The sequence below is a fragment of the Acanthisitta chloris genome, unplaced genomic scaffold (assembly GCF_000695815.1).
Source record: "Acanthisitta chloris isolate BGI_N310 unplaced genomic scaffold, ASM69581v1 scaffold5081, whole genome shotgun sequence".
NCBI classification, from domain to species: domain Eukaryota; kingdom Metazoa; phylum Chordata; class Aves; order Passeriformes; family Acanthisittidae; genus Acanthisitta; species Acanthisitta chloris.
The window spans coordinates 71,864-90,677 of record NW_008656428.1 but is presented as its reverse complement, the minus strand read 5'-3'; the positions used below and the strand labels follow the sequence as shown (position 1 = coordinate 90,677).

Below are 18,814 nucleotides of genomic sequence, written 5' to 3'. Positions count from 1 at the left end.
GTAGCAGACCACAGAGGAAGAAAAGCATATGTTTAAATTCCAAGAAAATAGGTGCAAAACATATCTGGGCATTCCAAGTCATTAGCTGGTACAAATCTTGTTCCATACAAGTATTACCCATGAAATTCAGTTTGGAAAGTTCCCATCAGCTCCAATACCAGAAAGCTGCAAGACAGAGTAAGCAATCTTCAAAGAATGAAGACTATTCCAGATCATAGGCTTTGTAGGCAATTAGTTTTGAACTCCAGTTCTGAATTACAGGATATTCAGTGGCCCAGTAATGGAACATCAGCCAAGGCACTTACGACAGCTCATTGTTTTGGTGATTTGAGCCCTACTCAGTTGCAAAAACAAAACATGTTATCTCACATCCCCACAGTGAGCTCTGAAGTGATTCATCTGTACACTCCAAAGTTCACCTTTCACTTCAAAATTCACCTTACACATGAGAGAACTTCCTTTGTTAAAGTTACACACCTCTGAATTTGCAGAATGGTGACCTGTAGAGCAGCAGTGAGACAATAGTGCCTTTTTACCCAAAACTCTTCTCCTAGAAGAGATGCTACCACTGATCTGTTCGTACCACGGATCCCTCTCTGGGATAGTCCCAAGTCCACTTTGGCTTAGGTTTCTGGTGTGGCAGGCACAAACTGATTATGACAACCCAGGAATTTGTAGGGGGAAGAGGGCAACATGCTGTTAGTGATGTTTGTGGAAACTGCTGCGTGTACGGTACAAGGAAGATTGCAGCCAGGTGGGGGTTGGCCTCTTCTCCGAGGGAACTAGTGACAAGACAAGAGGAAATGGCCTCAAGCTGCACCAAGGGAAGTTCAGGTTGGACATCAGGGAGAACTTCTTCACTGAAAGGGTCATAAAACATTGAAAGGGGCTGTCCAGGGAGGTGGTGGTGTCACCATCCCTGGAGGTGTCCAAGAAACCACTGGACATGGCACTTAGTGCTCTGGTCCAGTTGACAAGGTTATGATCCATCAAAGGTTGGACACAATGATCTTGAAGTTCTTTTCCAACCTAAATGATTCTATGATTCATAGTATCATACTATGTGAAGGGTTTGGAATGGACCTTGGAGACTATCTAATCCCAACCCCCTGCCCTGGGCAGGGACACCTCCTACCAGAGCAGGTTGCTCAAGGCTTTAGCCAGCCTGGCTTTGAACACTGCCAGGGTTGGGGCAGCCACAACCTCCCTGATTCTATGAGTCTGTTGGTTTATCATTAGTAGAAATTACTTTGCAGCTCCAAAGAATTTCAGATGGGTGTTACTGTTGCACACGTAAATCTATGAGCCAGATATTGATTATAAGGCTTTTTAAAGAGATAAACATGTTAGATACCACCAAGAAACCTGTCATGGTTGCTGGAAGACAAAAGCAGTTGTTTAGGGCTACCACCCCTACATGTTACATGATATTGTATTGTCTATTTTATCAGGTCCTCAGATCCTAACAAACTCGGTGCTGTAGCCAAATAAAAAGCAGCTACAAAAAAATGTGTGGGAGGTATAGGAAGATAGCCAGCCAAGTTAAAAATAAATGTGGGAAGCAAACCAATATATGTTTGGTCTCACCACTTCTTTGCTACTACAGCAATGAAGCTTCCCAAATCTGGACAATCATAATTCTTTTTACTGCAAGTAGGTTCCCCTCAAGGAAAAATAAACTGAACCTACAAAATCTGTAAGTGGTTGTAAATAATTGCTGAGATTTCAGTTTCATTGTTTGCACATGCTGAAACTCTGCACAGCTGTCAACACTAGGTCCCCAAATCCAAGCTGAACCTCAGAGTCTGGACTCATCCCAGTTTGCTTCACTTTCAAAGTGTGAGCAAGGTTTATGAAGTCAGTATGACAACTCATGTTTAAAGTTAATGGGGAAATAGTAACTTTGCTGTACTGAGATCTAAAAACCCACACTCCGTCACAAAGATAGATGGGAAATAGTAACTTTGCTGTACTGAGATCTAAAAACACACAATCCGTCACAAAGATAGAATTGTGTTTTCCCAGACCAGGGGGAAAGTAATGCTATGCCCTATTCTGGACCTGTTCAGATTGTCTGAAAGAAAGGACTGTACAGATTCACATCTCAAGACAGGGTCCTAGGAAGGACACAGACCCAGCTGCACCAGACCCCACTGCTGGAACTTTGCTGTACTGAGATCTAAAAACACACAATCCGTCACAAAGATAGAATTGTGTTTTCCCAGACCAGGGGGAAAGTAATGCTATGCCCTATTCTGGACCTGTTCAGATTGTCTGAAAGAAAGGACTGTACAGATTCACATCTCAAGACAGGGTCCTAGGAAGGACACAGACCCAGCTGCACCAGACCCCACTGCTGGGCAGATGCTTCCCTGCATGTTCAACAAGCTTTGCCTTGGCAGGGTTGATCCTCTTGGAAGGCTTTTGGCAGAACCAAGTCGGAATTCAAGAAAAAAAAAGGTTTTCAGGACTTTATTCAAAGCAAAATTTACAGGCAAGTTGTACCTGCTTTTGGCTTCCTATTCCCTGCTGATTTAGTCCTGCCCTATTTATAGAGCTGCACTTGGCCAAATGATCAATTTAGCCCCACAAACTAAGAAATCAAGTTTGAGTTTACATGTACGGCATGGCATAATAATCATAATTTCCTCCGGAGAAAATAGTGGGTATCTAATTTCCTTATTTTGTTTCTTACCAATAAAGTGCTCTATAAATGGAAATGTGTCCACAAACCTTCCCAAAATTTCCCCACAAGAGGTTGTTAATCAAGTTGAGTATTCCTAATGTGCCAGGCAATGGGCTGTAATGTTTTGTAAACTCATTAAGGGACAGGGAGTTAAAAGCCCCACAAGTGTAGGCAGAACCTGAATTTACAATGCTCCCCAGAAAAGAATAACTCCAAATAACCCCACTGCCATTGCTGCCACAATGCTGATAAAAAGGATCTTAGTGGTGATAGCTATGAGCTATTGATTTCTATACTCACTGCAATGATGTACCAACAGCTTTACACTCTGGGACATCTGACAATCACTTGACGAAGTGTTGATGCCCATCATCAGGTCAGCTTTATTAATTGTTCATGGAATCATAGAATGGTTTGAGTTGAAAGGGACCTTAAAGATCATCTTGTTCCAACCTCCCTGCCAAGGACAGGAACACCTTGCACTAGCCCAGATGCTCCATCCAGGCTGGTCTTGAACACTTCCAGGAATGGGGAATCTACAACCTCTCTGGGCAACCAGTTCCAGTGCATCACCACCTTCACAAAAAAAGAATTTCTTCCTAATATCCAATATAAACCTCTCCTCCAAAACCTTCTTTTGCCAGTCTAACCCTCGTCAGCCTGAAAAGAGTCGGGGAGAGGGTGCGATTTTTCCATCCATCCCAGGTGATTCTCGCGGAGAGCTGCGGGGCTCCCTCTCCCGCAGCGCCAGCCGCGCTGCCGGGCTAGCAGTGACATCCTGTGGTGACGAAGGCAATCGCCTCGCGGGCTCTGGTAGCCAGCCTGGAGCAAGCAGAGATCCTCCCCTGCCTTCCCCGGGGCACAGCCAGCTCGTAGGGAATCGCTTTGCCTATCAGCTTCAGCAGGGGTGTCTACTCAGTTTGTCATCTCAGCGCTTGATCAATCAGAGATGCAGCATTAGCAGGAATTTGATAGGTTTTCACCCAGGAGTTCACAACCTGCTGGGAGTTGTAGTCCTTGCTTTTAACACCTAAGGTCAATGCCCTTTCATGCATCTGGCCACTGAAATGGGCAAGCTCACACAGCCAGGCAGTACTGAGCATCTGGGGAAAAATTGTAGGAGGGGAAGTTTAGGTTAGATATTAGAAAAAAGTTTTTTCCCTGTGAGGGTGTTGAGGCACTGGCACAGGTTGCCCAGGGAGGCTGTGGCTGCCCCGACCCTGGTGATGTTCCAGGCCAGGCTGGATGAGCCTTGAGCAACCTGATCTAGTGAGGTGGTGTCCCTGCCCAGGGCAGGGGGTTGGGACTGGATGATCTATAAGGTCCAATCCAACCCTTAAATTCTATGATTCTATGATCTTAGGATGCTGGGAGGAGGGACATGGAAACTGGTACATCCTTTTTGCCCTCCTGCAACAGCCTGAAAGAGTCCAGCTAATAGGAAAAATTCTCTCACCTCATCTGGCTTACCTGATTTCATTTTGATATGTAGATTCTAGAAAGGAAAACAAATATATAAATAAAGGAATGTGTTTAAAATGCTCGAAAGTAAAATACAAACTACCATAGAAACTTCCCTTAAAGTGTGCCCTGTGTTACAGCTACCACAGGAGCATCTCTCCTCCCTGTTTACAAAGTTGTGCAGCCCTGGAGAACATCTTACAGAGAAACTGAAATAGGGCACACAACACTGAAGATATTCTTCAATGAAGAACTTCAGCATAGGAAATAAAAGTCTTTGGAAGTTAATGTGCTGCCAAAAAAACATGGCCCTCCTCTAGTTAACACGAAGGGCTGACACAGATTGCTTTGGAATCAATCTATGAGAGAAACAGGAAGGTGAAATTAAGGAGCATCTTAACCAGGTGAGGGTTAAGAGCAGGATCTGTGTGCTCACACTTCTGCTTACAGGTTTTTGTACAGCACCAGAGCTGACACAACTAGGAGGTTTGTATCTAATGGAAGACACTTTATAATCAACTGTGAAGCTCCACTTACCTCTCTCCTTTAGGCAGTAGCAGCGTACAACAAGCACAATAATAGTGATCAGAAGAACAATACCAACAAATGAGAGCACAACTGCAAGTACAATAGTCCACGTGTTCCCGTTGTCATTACTGTAAGAATTTTCTGTTAAATTAAATGGAGAAACATTGTGCTGTCAGAGCCTCAAAACATCCTTTTCAGAATATACACATTTCTATGACATACTATTAACTGCTTGTTGGTTATTTAACAAGGTGTCTGTGTTTTCCAAATGACAGACTCTGTATTTATGGATGGTGCCCAAGAATCTACAATGTTTACAAATTCTTTATTGCAGTTATAACTTTTCCCACTGCTACTTCTCTTCTGAAAAACACAGGGTTACAATCTTCCAACCTAACTTTATTTCTCCATCTCCCAACATCCTTAGGAGCCATTCCTGGTCAGGGAGAGGGGTTAAGATTCAATTTAGATGCCTGTGCTGCAGCTCTTAAGTGTCTTGCCTAGCTGCTTTTGTCAGTGGAGAGAAAATAGGTTTTTGAGTTGCAATTTATTTAACCAAATGTATATGGGTCCCTTTAGATAAGCTGAACTGCTCCAAAACTGTCCATTTCTCTCCACAGGCCACAGCAATAGTCTTAGCTGACTAATACAGTTGGTGATCTCTAGCCTGGAGATAAGAATTTCTGATGAATTCCATCTTGGGATTGCTCACTGATTTCAACAGGTGTTTGATTTTGGGACATGTTTGGTAGGGCATCTCTTACCCACTTACAGAGCAGTGAAGAGTAAAACCTGTAAAGAATACACAGCTACTAACCCACCTTCTCTACCAGTGTTCTCACAACATTGTCTTATTCCTTTGTCCCTGCTGTAATCTACAGAGTTAAATTAGGTGGTTTAAGGATAATTCAATGTTGTGCTGAAATCTGTTGCTGTGACCAAACAGGGCACTCACATGCATGGAATTTTAAAAATACCTTGTATTTAGAATCATAGAATTTTTTGGGTTGGAAGTGATCTTAAAGATCAATTTCCAACCCCCCTACTATGGGTAGGGACACCTTCCACCAGCCCAGGCTGCTCAGAGCCCCATCCAACCTGGCCTGGAGCACTCCCAGGGATGGAGCATATTCCTCACATGGATGAATGCCCAAGGACGATGTCAGTTGTGAATGTGACATCATCCTACCTCTTGCTTTGACCAAATATTCCAGAAGTACCTCTTATCTGGCTAGCCTTTGAACAGCAGCCCCAAAATAATTCAGACAGTTGTTTAGAAACAAGTTTCCAATCCAAATTACAGGTGTGAGACACACCCAAACTCAGCACAGCCCATTCTGTTGCACTGGGTTGATACGATTTTCTTTTCCTCATCAGAGGTCCCAGCATGCAGCAATGAGGGTGACTGGGAGCTGCACAGGGTCATGGCTACTCCCCTAATGTGGGAACCAGGTTTCCTTAAGGCAGGGAATAAACTAAATCCTTTCTATCTACAAATTAGGTGTGTGTTTGGGGTTTGGAGGTTTCAGGTTGTGAAGATATAGGACCAGAGCCTCCAACAAAACTTGAACCTGTGCTAGGAGTCTGCATTCTCCAGAGTCCAGGTCATTATGATTAGGCAATTTGTTCCAGTCTTCTCTAATCTTCATGCTCAATCAGCATGTTTTGAATTTCTTCTGTGAGAAAGACAAGCACTCACTAACCTGAAAACTAGCAGTTAATTCTGTGGGCTGCAACTACATGTGATGAAAATTGGTGATTAACTTGTTCTTAATGTTTATATCTAAGCAGGATATCTGTTTTATATTTTGTTGCATAAACAATGCCACAGGGATTTCAAGATGACTAAAATATGAAAGACAGCTATTTAGCTAGAGGGGAAAGCTCAACCTTAGTGTGAAGTATAGAAGTTCCTACTACCAGATGCAATTAGGTGCTGACCTCAGCACAGCCCTGAGGACATTACCACCATACCACAACAGCTCCATTATATCTGGTCACTGCTCATATGGATTCCATTTGCACCCAAAGTGCTAGTCCAAGATTTATTCTGGCTTGTGTGTGGAAACTGGGAAGGGGTTTTTTTCCAAGTCAGTGGTAAAACTGGTATTGAGTATTATGGAGAATCATTTCATCTGAGGGTTTGGCTTTGAGTAAATGAAGTCTATGAAATTATGTTAATATGACAGGAATGGTCTAATTAAGGATATTTAAGATCTAAATTCCTTAGATATTTATTTGGTCAAGGAGCAAAGGCCAGTTTTCTTAGCAGTGAAGCAATAGTAGGAGTCAGTGGCAAATGTACTGCTTGGTTTGTCTTGCTCAGTCCTAAATTGGGCTTTGTGGTTCATTAGACTTGTACCAGTGCATTTAACCCTACCTATGTATCAGGTTGTGACTACTGGGTCTTAATTCTATCCCCTTTGCACACCTCATAGTATTTTATTTGCAAATAAAAGACTTTTCAAACTAAAACAAAGCAGAACAAACCAGTTCTGAGTACAGGCACTACAGTATAGGCAAAGTACAACAAACATTCTCTTACCTGTAGTGGAGTTGTCAAAAATAAGAGTTACAGTTGCTTTCTGAGGGTTAGGGAGTGCTTCTATGTCAGCTAAGCAAGTCAAAACCTCAGTGTCCGTTGGAGTCAAAGTTAGGATGCTCAGGGCATTGTGGAGACCATTAGATCCTTGACTTTGCTGGTTAACATACCTCGACTTATCAATGAAAGAGTCATTTGCCATCCAGGTAATGTCTGGAGCTGGAGCCCATCCTAAGGCTTCACAAACAATGTCAACTGTTTTGTTCTCTTTTACTGTTAAGGTGCTATTTGTGATGAATAAAGTTCCATTAACTGTAGGAGGGAAAAGATGTTTTGTTCCTTCAGCATATTTTGCAGCATTACTTTCCTGCTGGTAGTTTTCTATCTTATCTTGCTACCCAGAAATAGCTATGCCTTGAGATATGAAGTGGAAAACAATCATTATTAAACACAGATATAGCATATGCATGATAGAAACATGCAGATATTCAACTACACGGACACATTGTCCTATATGTCTAAAGCACAAGCCTCAGCTTTCTGTTCCTTTCCAATAAAAAGCAGGAAATTGTACTTTTTAGCCATCCTGATATATTTCCAGCTGAAATGAAATAATAGTGCTTCTCTCTAAGTTTTGGTGTGCTCAGGTAATATGAGGAAAGGCTATGGGTAGGTGATGAGATGCTATCACTGCACAAAACACCTCTTTGACAAATCATGGGATCATCAAGGTTGGAGGAGATCATCAAGTCCAACCATTAATCTGCCACAATGGATAGTGCCTGGTGGTTAGGTCTTGCTTTGCTGCTGACAATCTGACAAGGAATAAGAGATGCAACAGGACAAAACAGGAGCAGTTATAACCTTTGCTATTAGTACTCTGAATGTGCCTCTAAAACTTGCTTTGACATTAAAACTAAGACAACAAGGACAGAAGGCAAAGGATGGTAAATGAGAGCATGTACTCCTTCCCAGGGATAATTTGAGCAATCCCTCAGAGGATTCTTTAAGTACAATATAACACAATAGTGTTTTACTGGTGGCTATACATACCTTGAACAGAAAGAAACGCAAAGTTGTTCTCACTAGGTTGCTGGATGTTGCATTCAATTATTCCAGAGTCACTCAGCTGGGTGTTGTGGATGATCAGCTCTGAGGTAAACTCATTGCCACTGGTATAATTCTGACAGGTGAAGCGATCTGATGTTTCCACAGATCCCTGAGAATTGATGATGCTGAGGACAGGGCTTCCTTTGGACAGCCAAATGAGAATCATCCATCCTGCTGACACCGTGCAGTTAAATCGAGCTTCTGAGCCAGCAAGGACTGTGGCATTAGCAGGGCCTTTGGTAATGGAGTAACAAAAGCCAAGACCTGAAAGGAAGAAAAAAACAGACCCTATAGACATATGCGAAGGCAAAGACCTGAAAGGAAGAAAAAAACAGACTCTATAGACATATGCAAAGGCCCCACCTAAGTTGGTTTAAGAGATTTAAAAGTCTGAAAGATCTTAACCAGTTCAGAGATGGAGATGTGCAATCTTATATTTCATCTCCAGTTTAGATTAATCACAGAATCATTAAAGTTGGAAAAGACCTCTGAGATCACCGAGTCCAACCTTTGACCTAACACTATCGTACTATCGTGTCCATTGGGATGAGAGGATCTTTAAGGTCCCTTCCAACCCATTAACATTCCGTGATTCTATGCATGTGTCCCACCACACACAGCTCTTCCTCTTCCCACACAGCTGCTGTTGTCTCTTCACTTCCATGCTCAACTCTGCTGCCTTTTGGCCTAGCGCTCACCTACACCTCACTGTGATGGAGATACTCTTTGATGAGGGCATTGAAATATTCTGGTGGCAAGGGACCTCAGGAAGTCTCTAGCCCTCCCCTCTGGTCCAAGCAGAGCTAACTGCACTGTTACACCCATTGCACAGGGCCTGGTGCAGTCAAATTTTGAGTGTCTCCAGGGATGGACATTGCACATGCTCCCTGCACACCAAGCAGTCCTGCCAGGGAGATCTACCTCACCAGTGAGCTTTTCATCACTTGCTGGGAACATTCATGCTGAGGACACACCAGGACTGCCAGTGCTACCCCTAATGATTCCATCTGTACTCTGCATAACGACAGCAATTAGACACTGCAGTCCATAGCAGTCTAATTAAACCTTGTGCCTGCAAATTTGGCCTGAGAATAAGTGTTCAATTATTTTCCAGGAGGAAGGAAGACTGAAATGGTCATTACTCCCTTGCTAAGAGTATTCAGGACAGTCAAGTCATTTTGAAAGGTTTCAACCCAGGTTTTGTATATTTTAGGTAGTTTATTCATTTATGGATTAATGATAAATCACTGCTAAAAATCATTTTTCATTCACTCAACAGCTGACATGAGCAGGGGAGAACATGCCTTGTTGTTTCACACAACAGAGATGTTTGATAGTTGTGAAAATGGAACCAGAGCCCCAACTTAGTTATGACATTGCAACCAGCACCTTGGTGAATGCAACCAGGGCAGAGGGTCTGTAATCTCATTGCTCCAATGTCAACAGCATTTTCTAATTCCCAGCTCACATTTAACCCAGGCACTGTATATCTAATCAGGTTCGTGCCAAGAATTGTTCTTTAATATAAATAGCTCCTATTTTTCCTCCCACCTGCTGCATGTATTTACAGCCAAGAGCCTTTTCATTCTTTGTTTTGCAGGATTATACAAACCCAGACTCTCCCTGGTTCTTTGTATGATTGACTCTGAGTTCCCTCATGTTTACAAAAAGCTTTACAAAAATTTTCCACCTTCCTGGGTTATGTTCCCTCTGCCATGCACCTCCTTCTCCAAAGTATAGCTCTGTGTGAGCAACAAAACACTAAATGAAGAGCAAACTTTACCCACACTGATAGTTCATAAAGCCAGATAAGATACAGTGAAGCATATTTCTGGTCAACTTAAATGGCTCATTTTTTTCCAGCAGCTTTTATTCAAAGACTTTGTCAGACTTGTAAATCTGAACTGAAATGCTTTAAAACATGGAACAGCTTGAAGATGAACTCAGCAACCAAATCTATGTGCATATATGAATATGTTGCTTTATGAAGAGTTTACCCAACAAAATTTCTAAAAGCCAATTGCTCTCTTTTCTATTTGTCCCTTTCTGAATGTTAGGGATGGGCCACATGTCTGTGGATGACATCAGGTACAAAGGTACAGGTCTGCTAATGAACAAGGACCGATGAAGTGCATTCCAGTGAGACCTCTGCCATGTACTGGGTCCCTCTTCCCTGATATTCAACATCCAGTTGTCATGATTTCTATTTATACATCTATTACCAGAGTTGAGACATTCTTCTAAGCCCAAATATGCCTTTGATTTAACTATTTCTTCTCAACTCATATTGTAGCCAACATTTACAATACCTGTACATCTCTGCTGTCTATAACGTATTCATGTGCTCAGTTTATTGATTTTTTACATTTAGTTTGAAGTCTTCCTCGTTGGAAGATTTTATCTCCCATTACAACAGACACAGCCATGAACAACCTCCTCTGAGTTAACACCACAATGCATTTGGTTGCTCATGAAACTGGAGCTGCAGTACTTACTCACTCTGCTCCTCTTAATGCAAACTGATCTCTGTGTATTTGGAATTTATTTCCCTGTGCAAACACCCTCCTTTCTTAAGGAGCCATGGTTTGCCATGGCTCTGAATAAATGATGTACTTGCAGGACAATGCTTGCTGTTAATTAATCATTTGCTATGAGATCATGTCTGTGAGTTCCATTATAACCTTGAAATTTATCCCTAAACAGGAATGATCAGTGACCACTGGCTCTAAAAATACATGGCTAATATTGCTTTTGCTTTCTTCAGACAGTATAGGCAGGTAGGTGTGAGTTATTCCTTCTTTTATCTAATATATTTATCTTTTATCAGTCCATAGGTATGGTAGGGGATCTAGATTTTCCTCCACCAACCATGTCTGCTGGAGCCATAGATGGTCTTTCACTGATTGCTGCCAGCTAGGGAACAGGTCTATAATCATAGAATCATAGAATGTTAAGGGGTTGGAATTGACCTTACAGATCATCTAGTCCCAAACCCCCTGCCCTGGGCAGGGACATCTCCCACCAGAGCAGGTTGCTCAAGATTTTATCCAACCTGGCTTTGAACACTGTGAGGTTTGGGGCAACCACAGCTTCCCTGGGCAACCTGTGCCAGCGTCTTAAGCCCTTTATGGGGATCCTACAGGAGGCAGAGGAACTAAGGAGTGGGACAAAGCTCAACTTTGCCTCCATTTAGACCTCAGTAAAGCCCCAGCACAACCAAAAAAAGAGTTTCATGACCCTTCTTCACCTGAATATTTCTGGTGGGTCTCTTTATCTTCTTGCTTTTATTGTTTATCCTGCAATAGCACGTGGAGTCCTGAACCAACAGTGTGTTCCATTGTCCAACCCTCACACAAACATGGACAAAGTCACTTGTGTGAGGTCAAAGAGGACATTCATGACAGAAATGGGATCTAGACCCAGTTACAGTGCCTTAAGATAGAGCCTTTTTGCTGGACCTTCCTTCTTGCACTAAGGAGGAAATTTTACTGCTACTTTCATTTACATCCTGCTTCAAAATTACCTTGCAGATGGTTGCTTTTAAACAAATTAAGGCCTCAGGGTAGATTTTCATTGCACTTTATAGGAATTGCGTGTTCAGCCCTTCACATCTGTTTTAACATCTGTTTCCCCACACACAACCAGTAAGACATCCCACCCAGGCAAATCCCATCTTTGCCACAGGGAAATGTTAGGCTGTCTCCATGATTACCCCTCAGCTCTTGAAGAACAAAGCTGAATGAGGACACCTTCTTTGAGGGACATCACTAAATGTTTATAGAGCATTCTCCAGTGGTGAAAGTTTGCTTAAATTGTGAAGTATTTATGGTGTCTCATTGCTCAGCCCTTCCCAACAGCACACAGAGCATTCACCAACCCCTTTATGAGCTGTTCATTCCCTCCTCTGTCATACAAATTCACTGTCACATCACTGCAGGGTCTGAAGACACGAAAATGAACCTCATTCCCTGGATGATGCCTGCACTGAGGGAACCTCATTTGCCAAAGAACCATCCTTGCCCTTCATCAACAAGTTTGTTTCTTCCACGCTTGAACTAACTCTGAAGCCCCACATTTTCATGCTGAAGTTTCAACAACAAAGGCATTGAGACGTGGCTACCTTCTTTTCCTTCTCTCCTCTCCTCTGTGACTCTCTTTCCTTTTTAGTAGGTGACCTATTTGGACGCAGCATAGTGAAGGACAGGATGGGCTTATCCTTGTGCCATAATGATTCCCTTTTATCAGCCTCATTATCATATTTCAAACTAATCTCCCCCTCTACATCCACATTGCCCTTCCACAAACACTGCCTTTTATCCTTCAGTTTTTGTGTCTAGTCTCTGTCTTCCTCCTTTCTCTCTCTGCTATTTCTGTTTCAATTTATACATTTATTTTTTCCCCTTCTAGTCTGTTTTAAATTCCTTTTCACTCTTTAGTCTCTTACTCCCCTCACCTTGCCTTCTGCCCTCCCTACCTCATCACTCACTCACAGCTCCAGCAACAGCTCTGCAATAACCTGTGAAAATAAACAACAATAACTAAATCAACAGCTCAAGTTTATTTCAAAAACCAACAGCCCTGCAGCTGAGCTTTTTTGAAAACCAAAGTAGGCTAGAGCTTGTCAAAGCCTGCAGAGGAGGACTAGCTTGTTTGCTGATGTTAACAAGATTTTTAAATGCTTATAGGATGTTTCTGTCAAGCAGTACCAGACTACTGATACTCAGCAGCACAGATTGCCACCCACCTGCACACAAACCTCTCCACTCCTGACTGTGTCTTTCCCTCTCTTATCTTACTCACTGTTTGACAGCTGTCCCTGTTAGAACTTCCCAGTGTCCAAAAATAAGAGATCTAGGGACTTCCTGAGCCAATAATTGCATCTGCACCTATGGATCTACCTGGAGTGTTATTGGTTTCTAGCTTTTTTCAGCCTGTTTATAATTGGGTATTCCCCATATCCACTGACCATGGGATTTATCATTTAATTACATACTGTGAGGAAAAGTACTGTCTTTGGGTCACTTTCTATCTTATGATTATTTTACTGAATGCCACTAGATCTTTTTAGTATGAGAAATTGTGAATAATTCACAAGTCACTTTCATATGATTAGTTATTTTAATACATTTTTATTATTTATTCTTTTTCACAAGCAGAAAAATATTCCAGTCTGATGAAGGCTCCTCATCCTTTCCTCTTTACCCAGAGCAACTGTGGCTGCTCCTCCCTGGGAGTGTTCCAGGCTAGGCTGGATGGAGCTCTGAGCAACCTGGGCTAGTGGAAGGTGTCCCTGCTCATGGCAAGGGGTGGAATTAGATGGTCTTTAAGGTCTCTTCCAACCCAAACCATTCTATGATTCCATACCTTTGACACCTCCATCACACTTTATACCTTTCTGAAACACAGTATGTCCTTTCTGAAATGGAAGTGTTAAAACAACCAGTATTCAAGACATAACCTTTCTGTGGATCTGCAGAATGCCAGGCTTCATTTTATCCACCTTGCTGAAGGCACTAAGTGGTGAAATTTTCTCTCTTTTCCAGCAATTTACTCTCTTTCCAAGAAATCTACTCTTTTCCCCCTACAAGACAGTTAAGTGATGTTTTGCATTGAATGCTTTCTGCACTTTTATTACTCACTTGGCATCATGACATTTTTTGGCAAATCTTCCTAGTCTCTTTTTGGATTTGGCTGCCCTAAGTAATTCTGCACCACCTGCAAAGTCTGCCACCTCACAGCTCACTCCTCTTCACCAGGTTGTTTAAGAGCTTGTTGAATGCCACACATCCCTGTGCAGTTCCACTGGGAACAGCACTCTGCCCAGAAAACTCAGTGTTTATTCCTTTCACCTATTCTTAAGCCATGACAATACCTTCCCTCTCATTCCACTGCAGTTCCCTCCTGTCAGAGCCTGTTAAAACCTCAGCTAGACTATTATTTAAAAAAAACCAAAAAACAACCTTGTCTCCATTACCCAACTCATCACTTTATATTCACATTTTCTTCAAAGCTTTGCCACCAAGACACATTTAATCTGAACCCACTTTGAAACTCTGGCATGTGAAATGTGAATTGGAGGTAAACTAGCAACATGATAATTTGCACATATTTCTGGAAGCAGAACCAGCTGCTGATAATGAGTTTTCTATAGGTGTTAAGTTCTTTATAGATGCCTCCTCAAAAAACCAGTTCCAAACAGGAGGAATAGGAATACCAAGAGGGAGAAACTGGAAATGAAAGAGGGCACCCTCTCCATCTCCTCCCCACCCCACACACTGCTCAGCCTTGCACACTAAAGACCACTCTAAGTCAGCAGATCATTTATGTTTGAAATGCAAACTTCACCATTTCAAACAGTCTAAATAATCCCACTCTGGGCCTGACTGTCCAGTCTGATCTCACCAGCAATGGCCATTTACGTGGCTTTAAAATTAGTTCATATATTTAGCCCACAGTGGCTCATTTCACAGGTTATGAACATGTCCTACCTGGTAGTGATGCAGTTAAGATGAGAAGAAGTAAAATGAGTTTCTGGAACATCTCCATTGGAGCATTCTCTCCTGGTCCCTAAGGCAGAAAGCCACCAGTGGTCACTGCATACTTGAGATGAAGTTGAAGGACAGAACTTCTGCAGCAACTCAGGAATGAGCTGCTGCTTTGAGTCCTCCGATAAGATGTGACTTTGTGTGACCTGTATTACCAACAAGGGGAAAAGATTAAATGAGGGAGGGTTTGGGAGGAGAGCAGAATCTTTTCTCAAGCAACTCTTTCAAAAGGCATAGAGGAACTTTCTTCAGCAGAAACACCTCTCCCTATGGACCTCATATCCCTCATGCCCTTAGTCTCTCCTGGCTACTACAACACTACTGCTTCAGGACTGACTGGGTCAGGAGAGCTCCAGCTGCATCACTAGGGTTAATCATGAGCAAGTGGAAACAATCATGCTCTGAGCTGCCCACAATTGTGTGTGTCTTGTGGAACCACTACAAGGGATCCTGGCAGACTAATGAACCCTGTGTTCCATCAGTTACTGCCATGCAGGGCACCAGCTGCTCCCTTGGGTTTGGAAGGGCACAGACCTCCATTTGGAGGGGCTGTTACCCCCGGGCAGGAAACTGATGCCTCCTGTGCCAGGTATCCTTCAGGAGAGGACATGGGAATATATCCCAATGCACCACTACACCCAAAAATAGTTGTTTTGATGTATTTCTGTGTGCTTTACCTCAAAACTAGGATTCCTATTCATATCCTGGGAGAGCTTGGTGCCATAGGGGCCACCCTGACCTGGAGGAACAGCTCCTGCCACCCTGGACTGTCCCTTTCACCTGACATGGGGCAACGATGAGAAACATCAAATCTCCTCCCAGCTCCCCAGACTGAGTGCTCTGAAAGGTTGATAGTGCCAAGACGGTCCCCAGAGTTATTTCTCTGAACCTGAGAGTGCTTCCTGCATCCCAAAATAAAACACCACCAGGTCTCCACTGTGCTCAGAGACAATATACAGAGCCTGGGTGTGAGACACCACCTTCCTCCTGCATTTTCTGCTTTTTTTCAGTTTGTGATTCACTTGTCTGCTATTATTCTCCTCCCCCTCAAAATATGTGGGTGAGAGTTTGACTGTGCTGCTTGGTTGACAAACTTCTCAGCTGGGAGAAACTGAAGCTTGCTTTCGTGAAAGGGACATGGCACAGAGGATGTGGTTTTGTGGCCAGACCAAATGCCTTGTCAGGAAAGTGTTTTAGATTTCAGGGGTGTTCATTGTGGCAACCCTGAGAAACGCCTAAAAATTAGTATCACCACAAAAAATTGGGATCACCACAGAGACACTCTGAGTTTCCTGTTCAGCTGCAGCTGAGGCTATACCAGAGCTCTGTTCCCTGCCTGGATCCAGACTGGCATCCTGCTCCACATTTTCCTGGTTTATAAGCTTTCAGTTTACTTTGAGAACTTAAAGGACAACCCCTGTCAACTAATCAACATTTTAAGCTAAACCTATGGGCTGATTTCTTCACCTGCTTGTTCACAGGGTAGTTTGGGTTTACCCAGTGCATTTGGAAAGGTTTTGGGTTTTTTCTCACTTCCACTTTTCATGCGTGGAGGAGTCCCCAGCAGGTAGCTGGGAGTCACCGTGCACAGCCTGCAGGGATTTCTGTCACTGTCCTGGCTCTCAGCACGTACACAGATCAGGAAGCAGCTGTAAGAGTTAATACTACCTGTCATATGAAGCAAAACAGCCCAAGTGAAGCACCAGGAAACAAATCCAAAAGTCAGGGCTGGGTCCTTTTCAGGAAGCTGTGATCCCAAGCAGGATCTATGTGACTGGAGAGAACCTGCTTTCATACCTCCACTTACAAACCCAATATAAGCTGAGCTGGGCAAAGTTTTATGGCAAAAAAATAAACTGGAGAGAATCTGCTGCCCAAATCCAGGCAGAGATCAGTAAACAGCTTGGGGTGAAGCAGAGCGTGACGGGAAAGGGAGGGATCTATAACGTTTTGTTTTGCTTTGTTTCCAAATGGGCTTTGTAAAGGGCTAGGAAATATTACCTGATTCCCAGCTGAAACAGGATATTTTGGCTGAGGATGAATTAAATGCCTGGGGTTTGTCCTGTGCTGCTTTTCACCTCCTCCACAGGTGCACTGGGGGACTCAGTGCTGCTCTCAGCCTGCTCCCTCCCTCATCCATGCCACAGGCAAGGGGATCATAACAGCAAAATACCTCCCTAGAGGAATAGCTGCTGGATCCAGCCTGGCACAGAGTGGGACTCAGATGCTTTGGGCAACCCCCGAATGCCAGGAAGCACCACAGGAGTTAGGGGCACAAAACATCCCTGCTCACCCCACTGCCACCAGCCCCAGGCAAGGGAAAAGGGTTAAAGTATCTTTCAGCAGCTCCTTCTGCTGGGAAGTGAATAAAGGCTCTGGAAGGGTTACCTGGATCACATCCCTGGGTGCCAAGAGGGTGTCTCCCACCGCTTTCTTTTTGCCAAGAGGGTGTCTCCAAATGTTTTCCTTTTGCCAAGGGGGTGTCTCCCACGTCTTTGACGACAGGTCGAGCTCACACACTTCTCCCAGGTGCCGCAGGTGGACGGAGGTGTTCAAAGCAAGGAGCCCAGGGCCATCCCTCACCTGCTCTGCCAAGGAAAGGAGAGAAGGAGCTCAACCTCAGCCGCCGCTGGGCCCCAGGGCACACACCTGCCCTGACACTGTCCCCAAGGTACGTCAGGATGGCCTCTCCCTCTCCCTCCGCCCGAATCATCCGTCGCCCCGTTAATGTTTAACCGGTGCCGCAGGAGGAAGTGAGGCACAGCCAGAGACACACACGGCAGCAAAGTTCACACCATCCGACCCAGGAGCTGGATGGGTGCCACGGCTGATCCTCCCCGGAGCAGGGGACACTGCCTGGCCGAGCTGCGACACCGCTCGGAGAGAGCTGAGGTTTGTTCTTCCAGGTGTACAACGGCACAGGTGAGTGTGGTGGTGCCTGGCACCGATTTTCCCATGTTTTAATGGCACAGGTGTTCCCCAGTATAATAACACAGATTAGTGTGACGGTGCCTGGCACCAATTTTCCCCTGTTACAATGGCACAGGTGAGTGTGATGGTGCCTGGCACTGATTTTCCCCTGTTACAATGACACAGGTGAGTGTGATGGTGCCTGGCATGAATTTTCCCCAGTATAATAACACAAGTGAGTGTGGTGATGCCTGGCACCAATTTTCCCATGTTTTAATGACACAGCTAAGTGTGATGGTGCTTGGCACTGATTTTCCCCTGTTACAATGACACAGGTGAGTGTGGTGGTGCCTGGCACCAATTTTCCCATGTTTTAATGACACAGCTAAGTGTGATGGTGCTTGGCACTGATTTTCCCCTGTTACAATGACACAGGTGAGTGTGGTGGTGCCTGGCACCGATTTTCCCCTGTTACAATGACACAGGTGAGTGTGATGGTGCCTGGCATCAATTTTCCCCAGTATAATAACACAGATTAGTGTGACGGTGCCCGGCACCAATTTTCCCCTGTTACAATGACACAGGTGAGTGTGCTGGTGCCTGGCACTGAGGCTGGAGTGTGTCTTGCTGTTACAGCACTGCAGGCAATGTGGCAGAGGGCAGAAGTGCCTGTGCCAGCTATGTCCTGGCCAATGACCACTGTCACCCCCAGCCAGGGGTGCCAAGGTCCATCAGCAGCCCCTGACAGGGTGAGGAGCTGAGCCAGGGCCAGGGAGAATCCAAGGGGTCCAGTCAGAAGCTGAAGGAGATGGGGCAGGGGAAGGACTGGTGAACAGGACTTTGTAAAACTTTTACATGTGAAATCTTTACATGTAAAGCTTTTACATATAAAGCTTCACATGGAGCTAAGGGGCCCATCCAGGGGACAAGGCCAGGGACAGAGATGGAGCAGGCTGTGACATCACTAGGACAGAATCACACAATCACACAATCATTTAAGTTGGAAAAGACCTCTGAGATCATCAAGTCCAA

General features: G+C 44.0%; 1 protein-coding gene across 1 annotated transcript; it reads right to left on the bottom strand.

Moving 5' to 3' along the window:
- Positions 1-4,152: 4,152 nt before the first annotated feature.
- On the bottom strand, positions 4,153-14,873 carry IGSF5 (immunoglobulin superfamily, member 5). Its single transcript, XM_009084333.1, has 5 exons — positions 14,816-14,873; positions 8,271-8,591; positions 7,221-7,529; positions 4,685-4,816; positions 4,153-4,181 (listed from the first exon to the last, which is right to left on the bottom strand). Exons 1-5 carry the CDS (start codon positions 14,871-14,873, stop codon positions 4,153-4,155), a joined length of 849 nt encoding a protein of 282 aa, XP_009082581.1.
- Between the last annotated feature and the right edge of the window lie 3,941 nt (positions 14,874-18,814).

Excerpts from the sequence above, each read along its gene's own strand:
- IGSF5 (XM_009084333.1), bottom strand. The coding sequence starts at position 14,873 with ATGGAGATGTTCCAGAAACTCATTTTACTTCTTCTCATCTTAACTGCA. Across the intron at positions 7,530-8,270 it reads TGCGTTTCTTTCTGTTCAAG|TTAATGGAACTTTATTCATC; the intron begins GTATGTATAGCC and ends TCCCTCCTACAG. Across the intron at positions 4,182-4,684 it reads CTACTGCCTAAAGGAGAGAG|AATCTACATATCAAAATGAA; the intron begins GTAAGTGGAGCT and ends TTTCCTTTCTAG.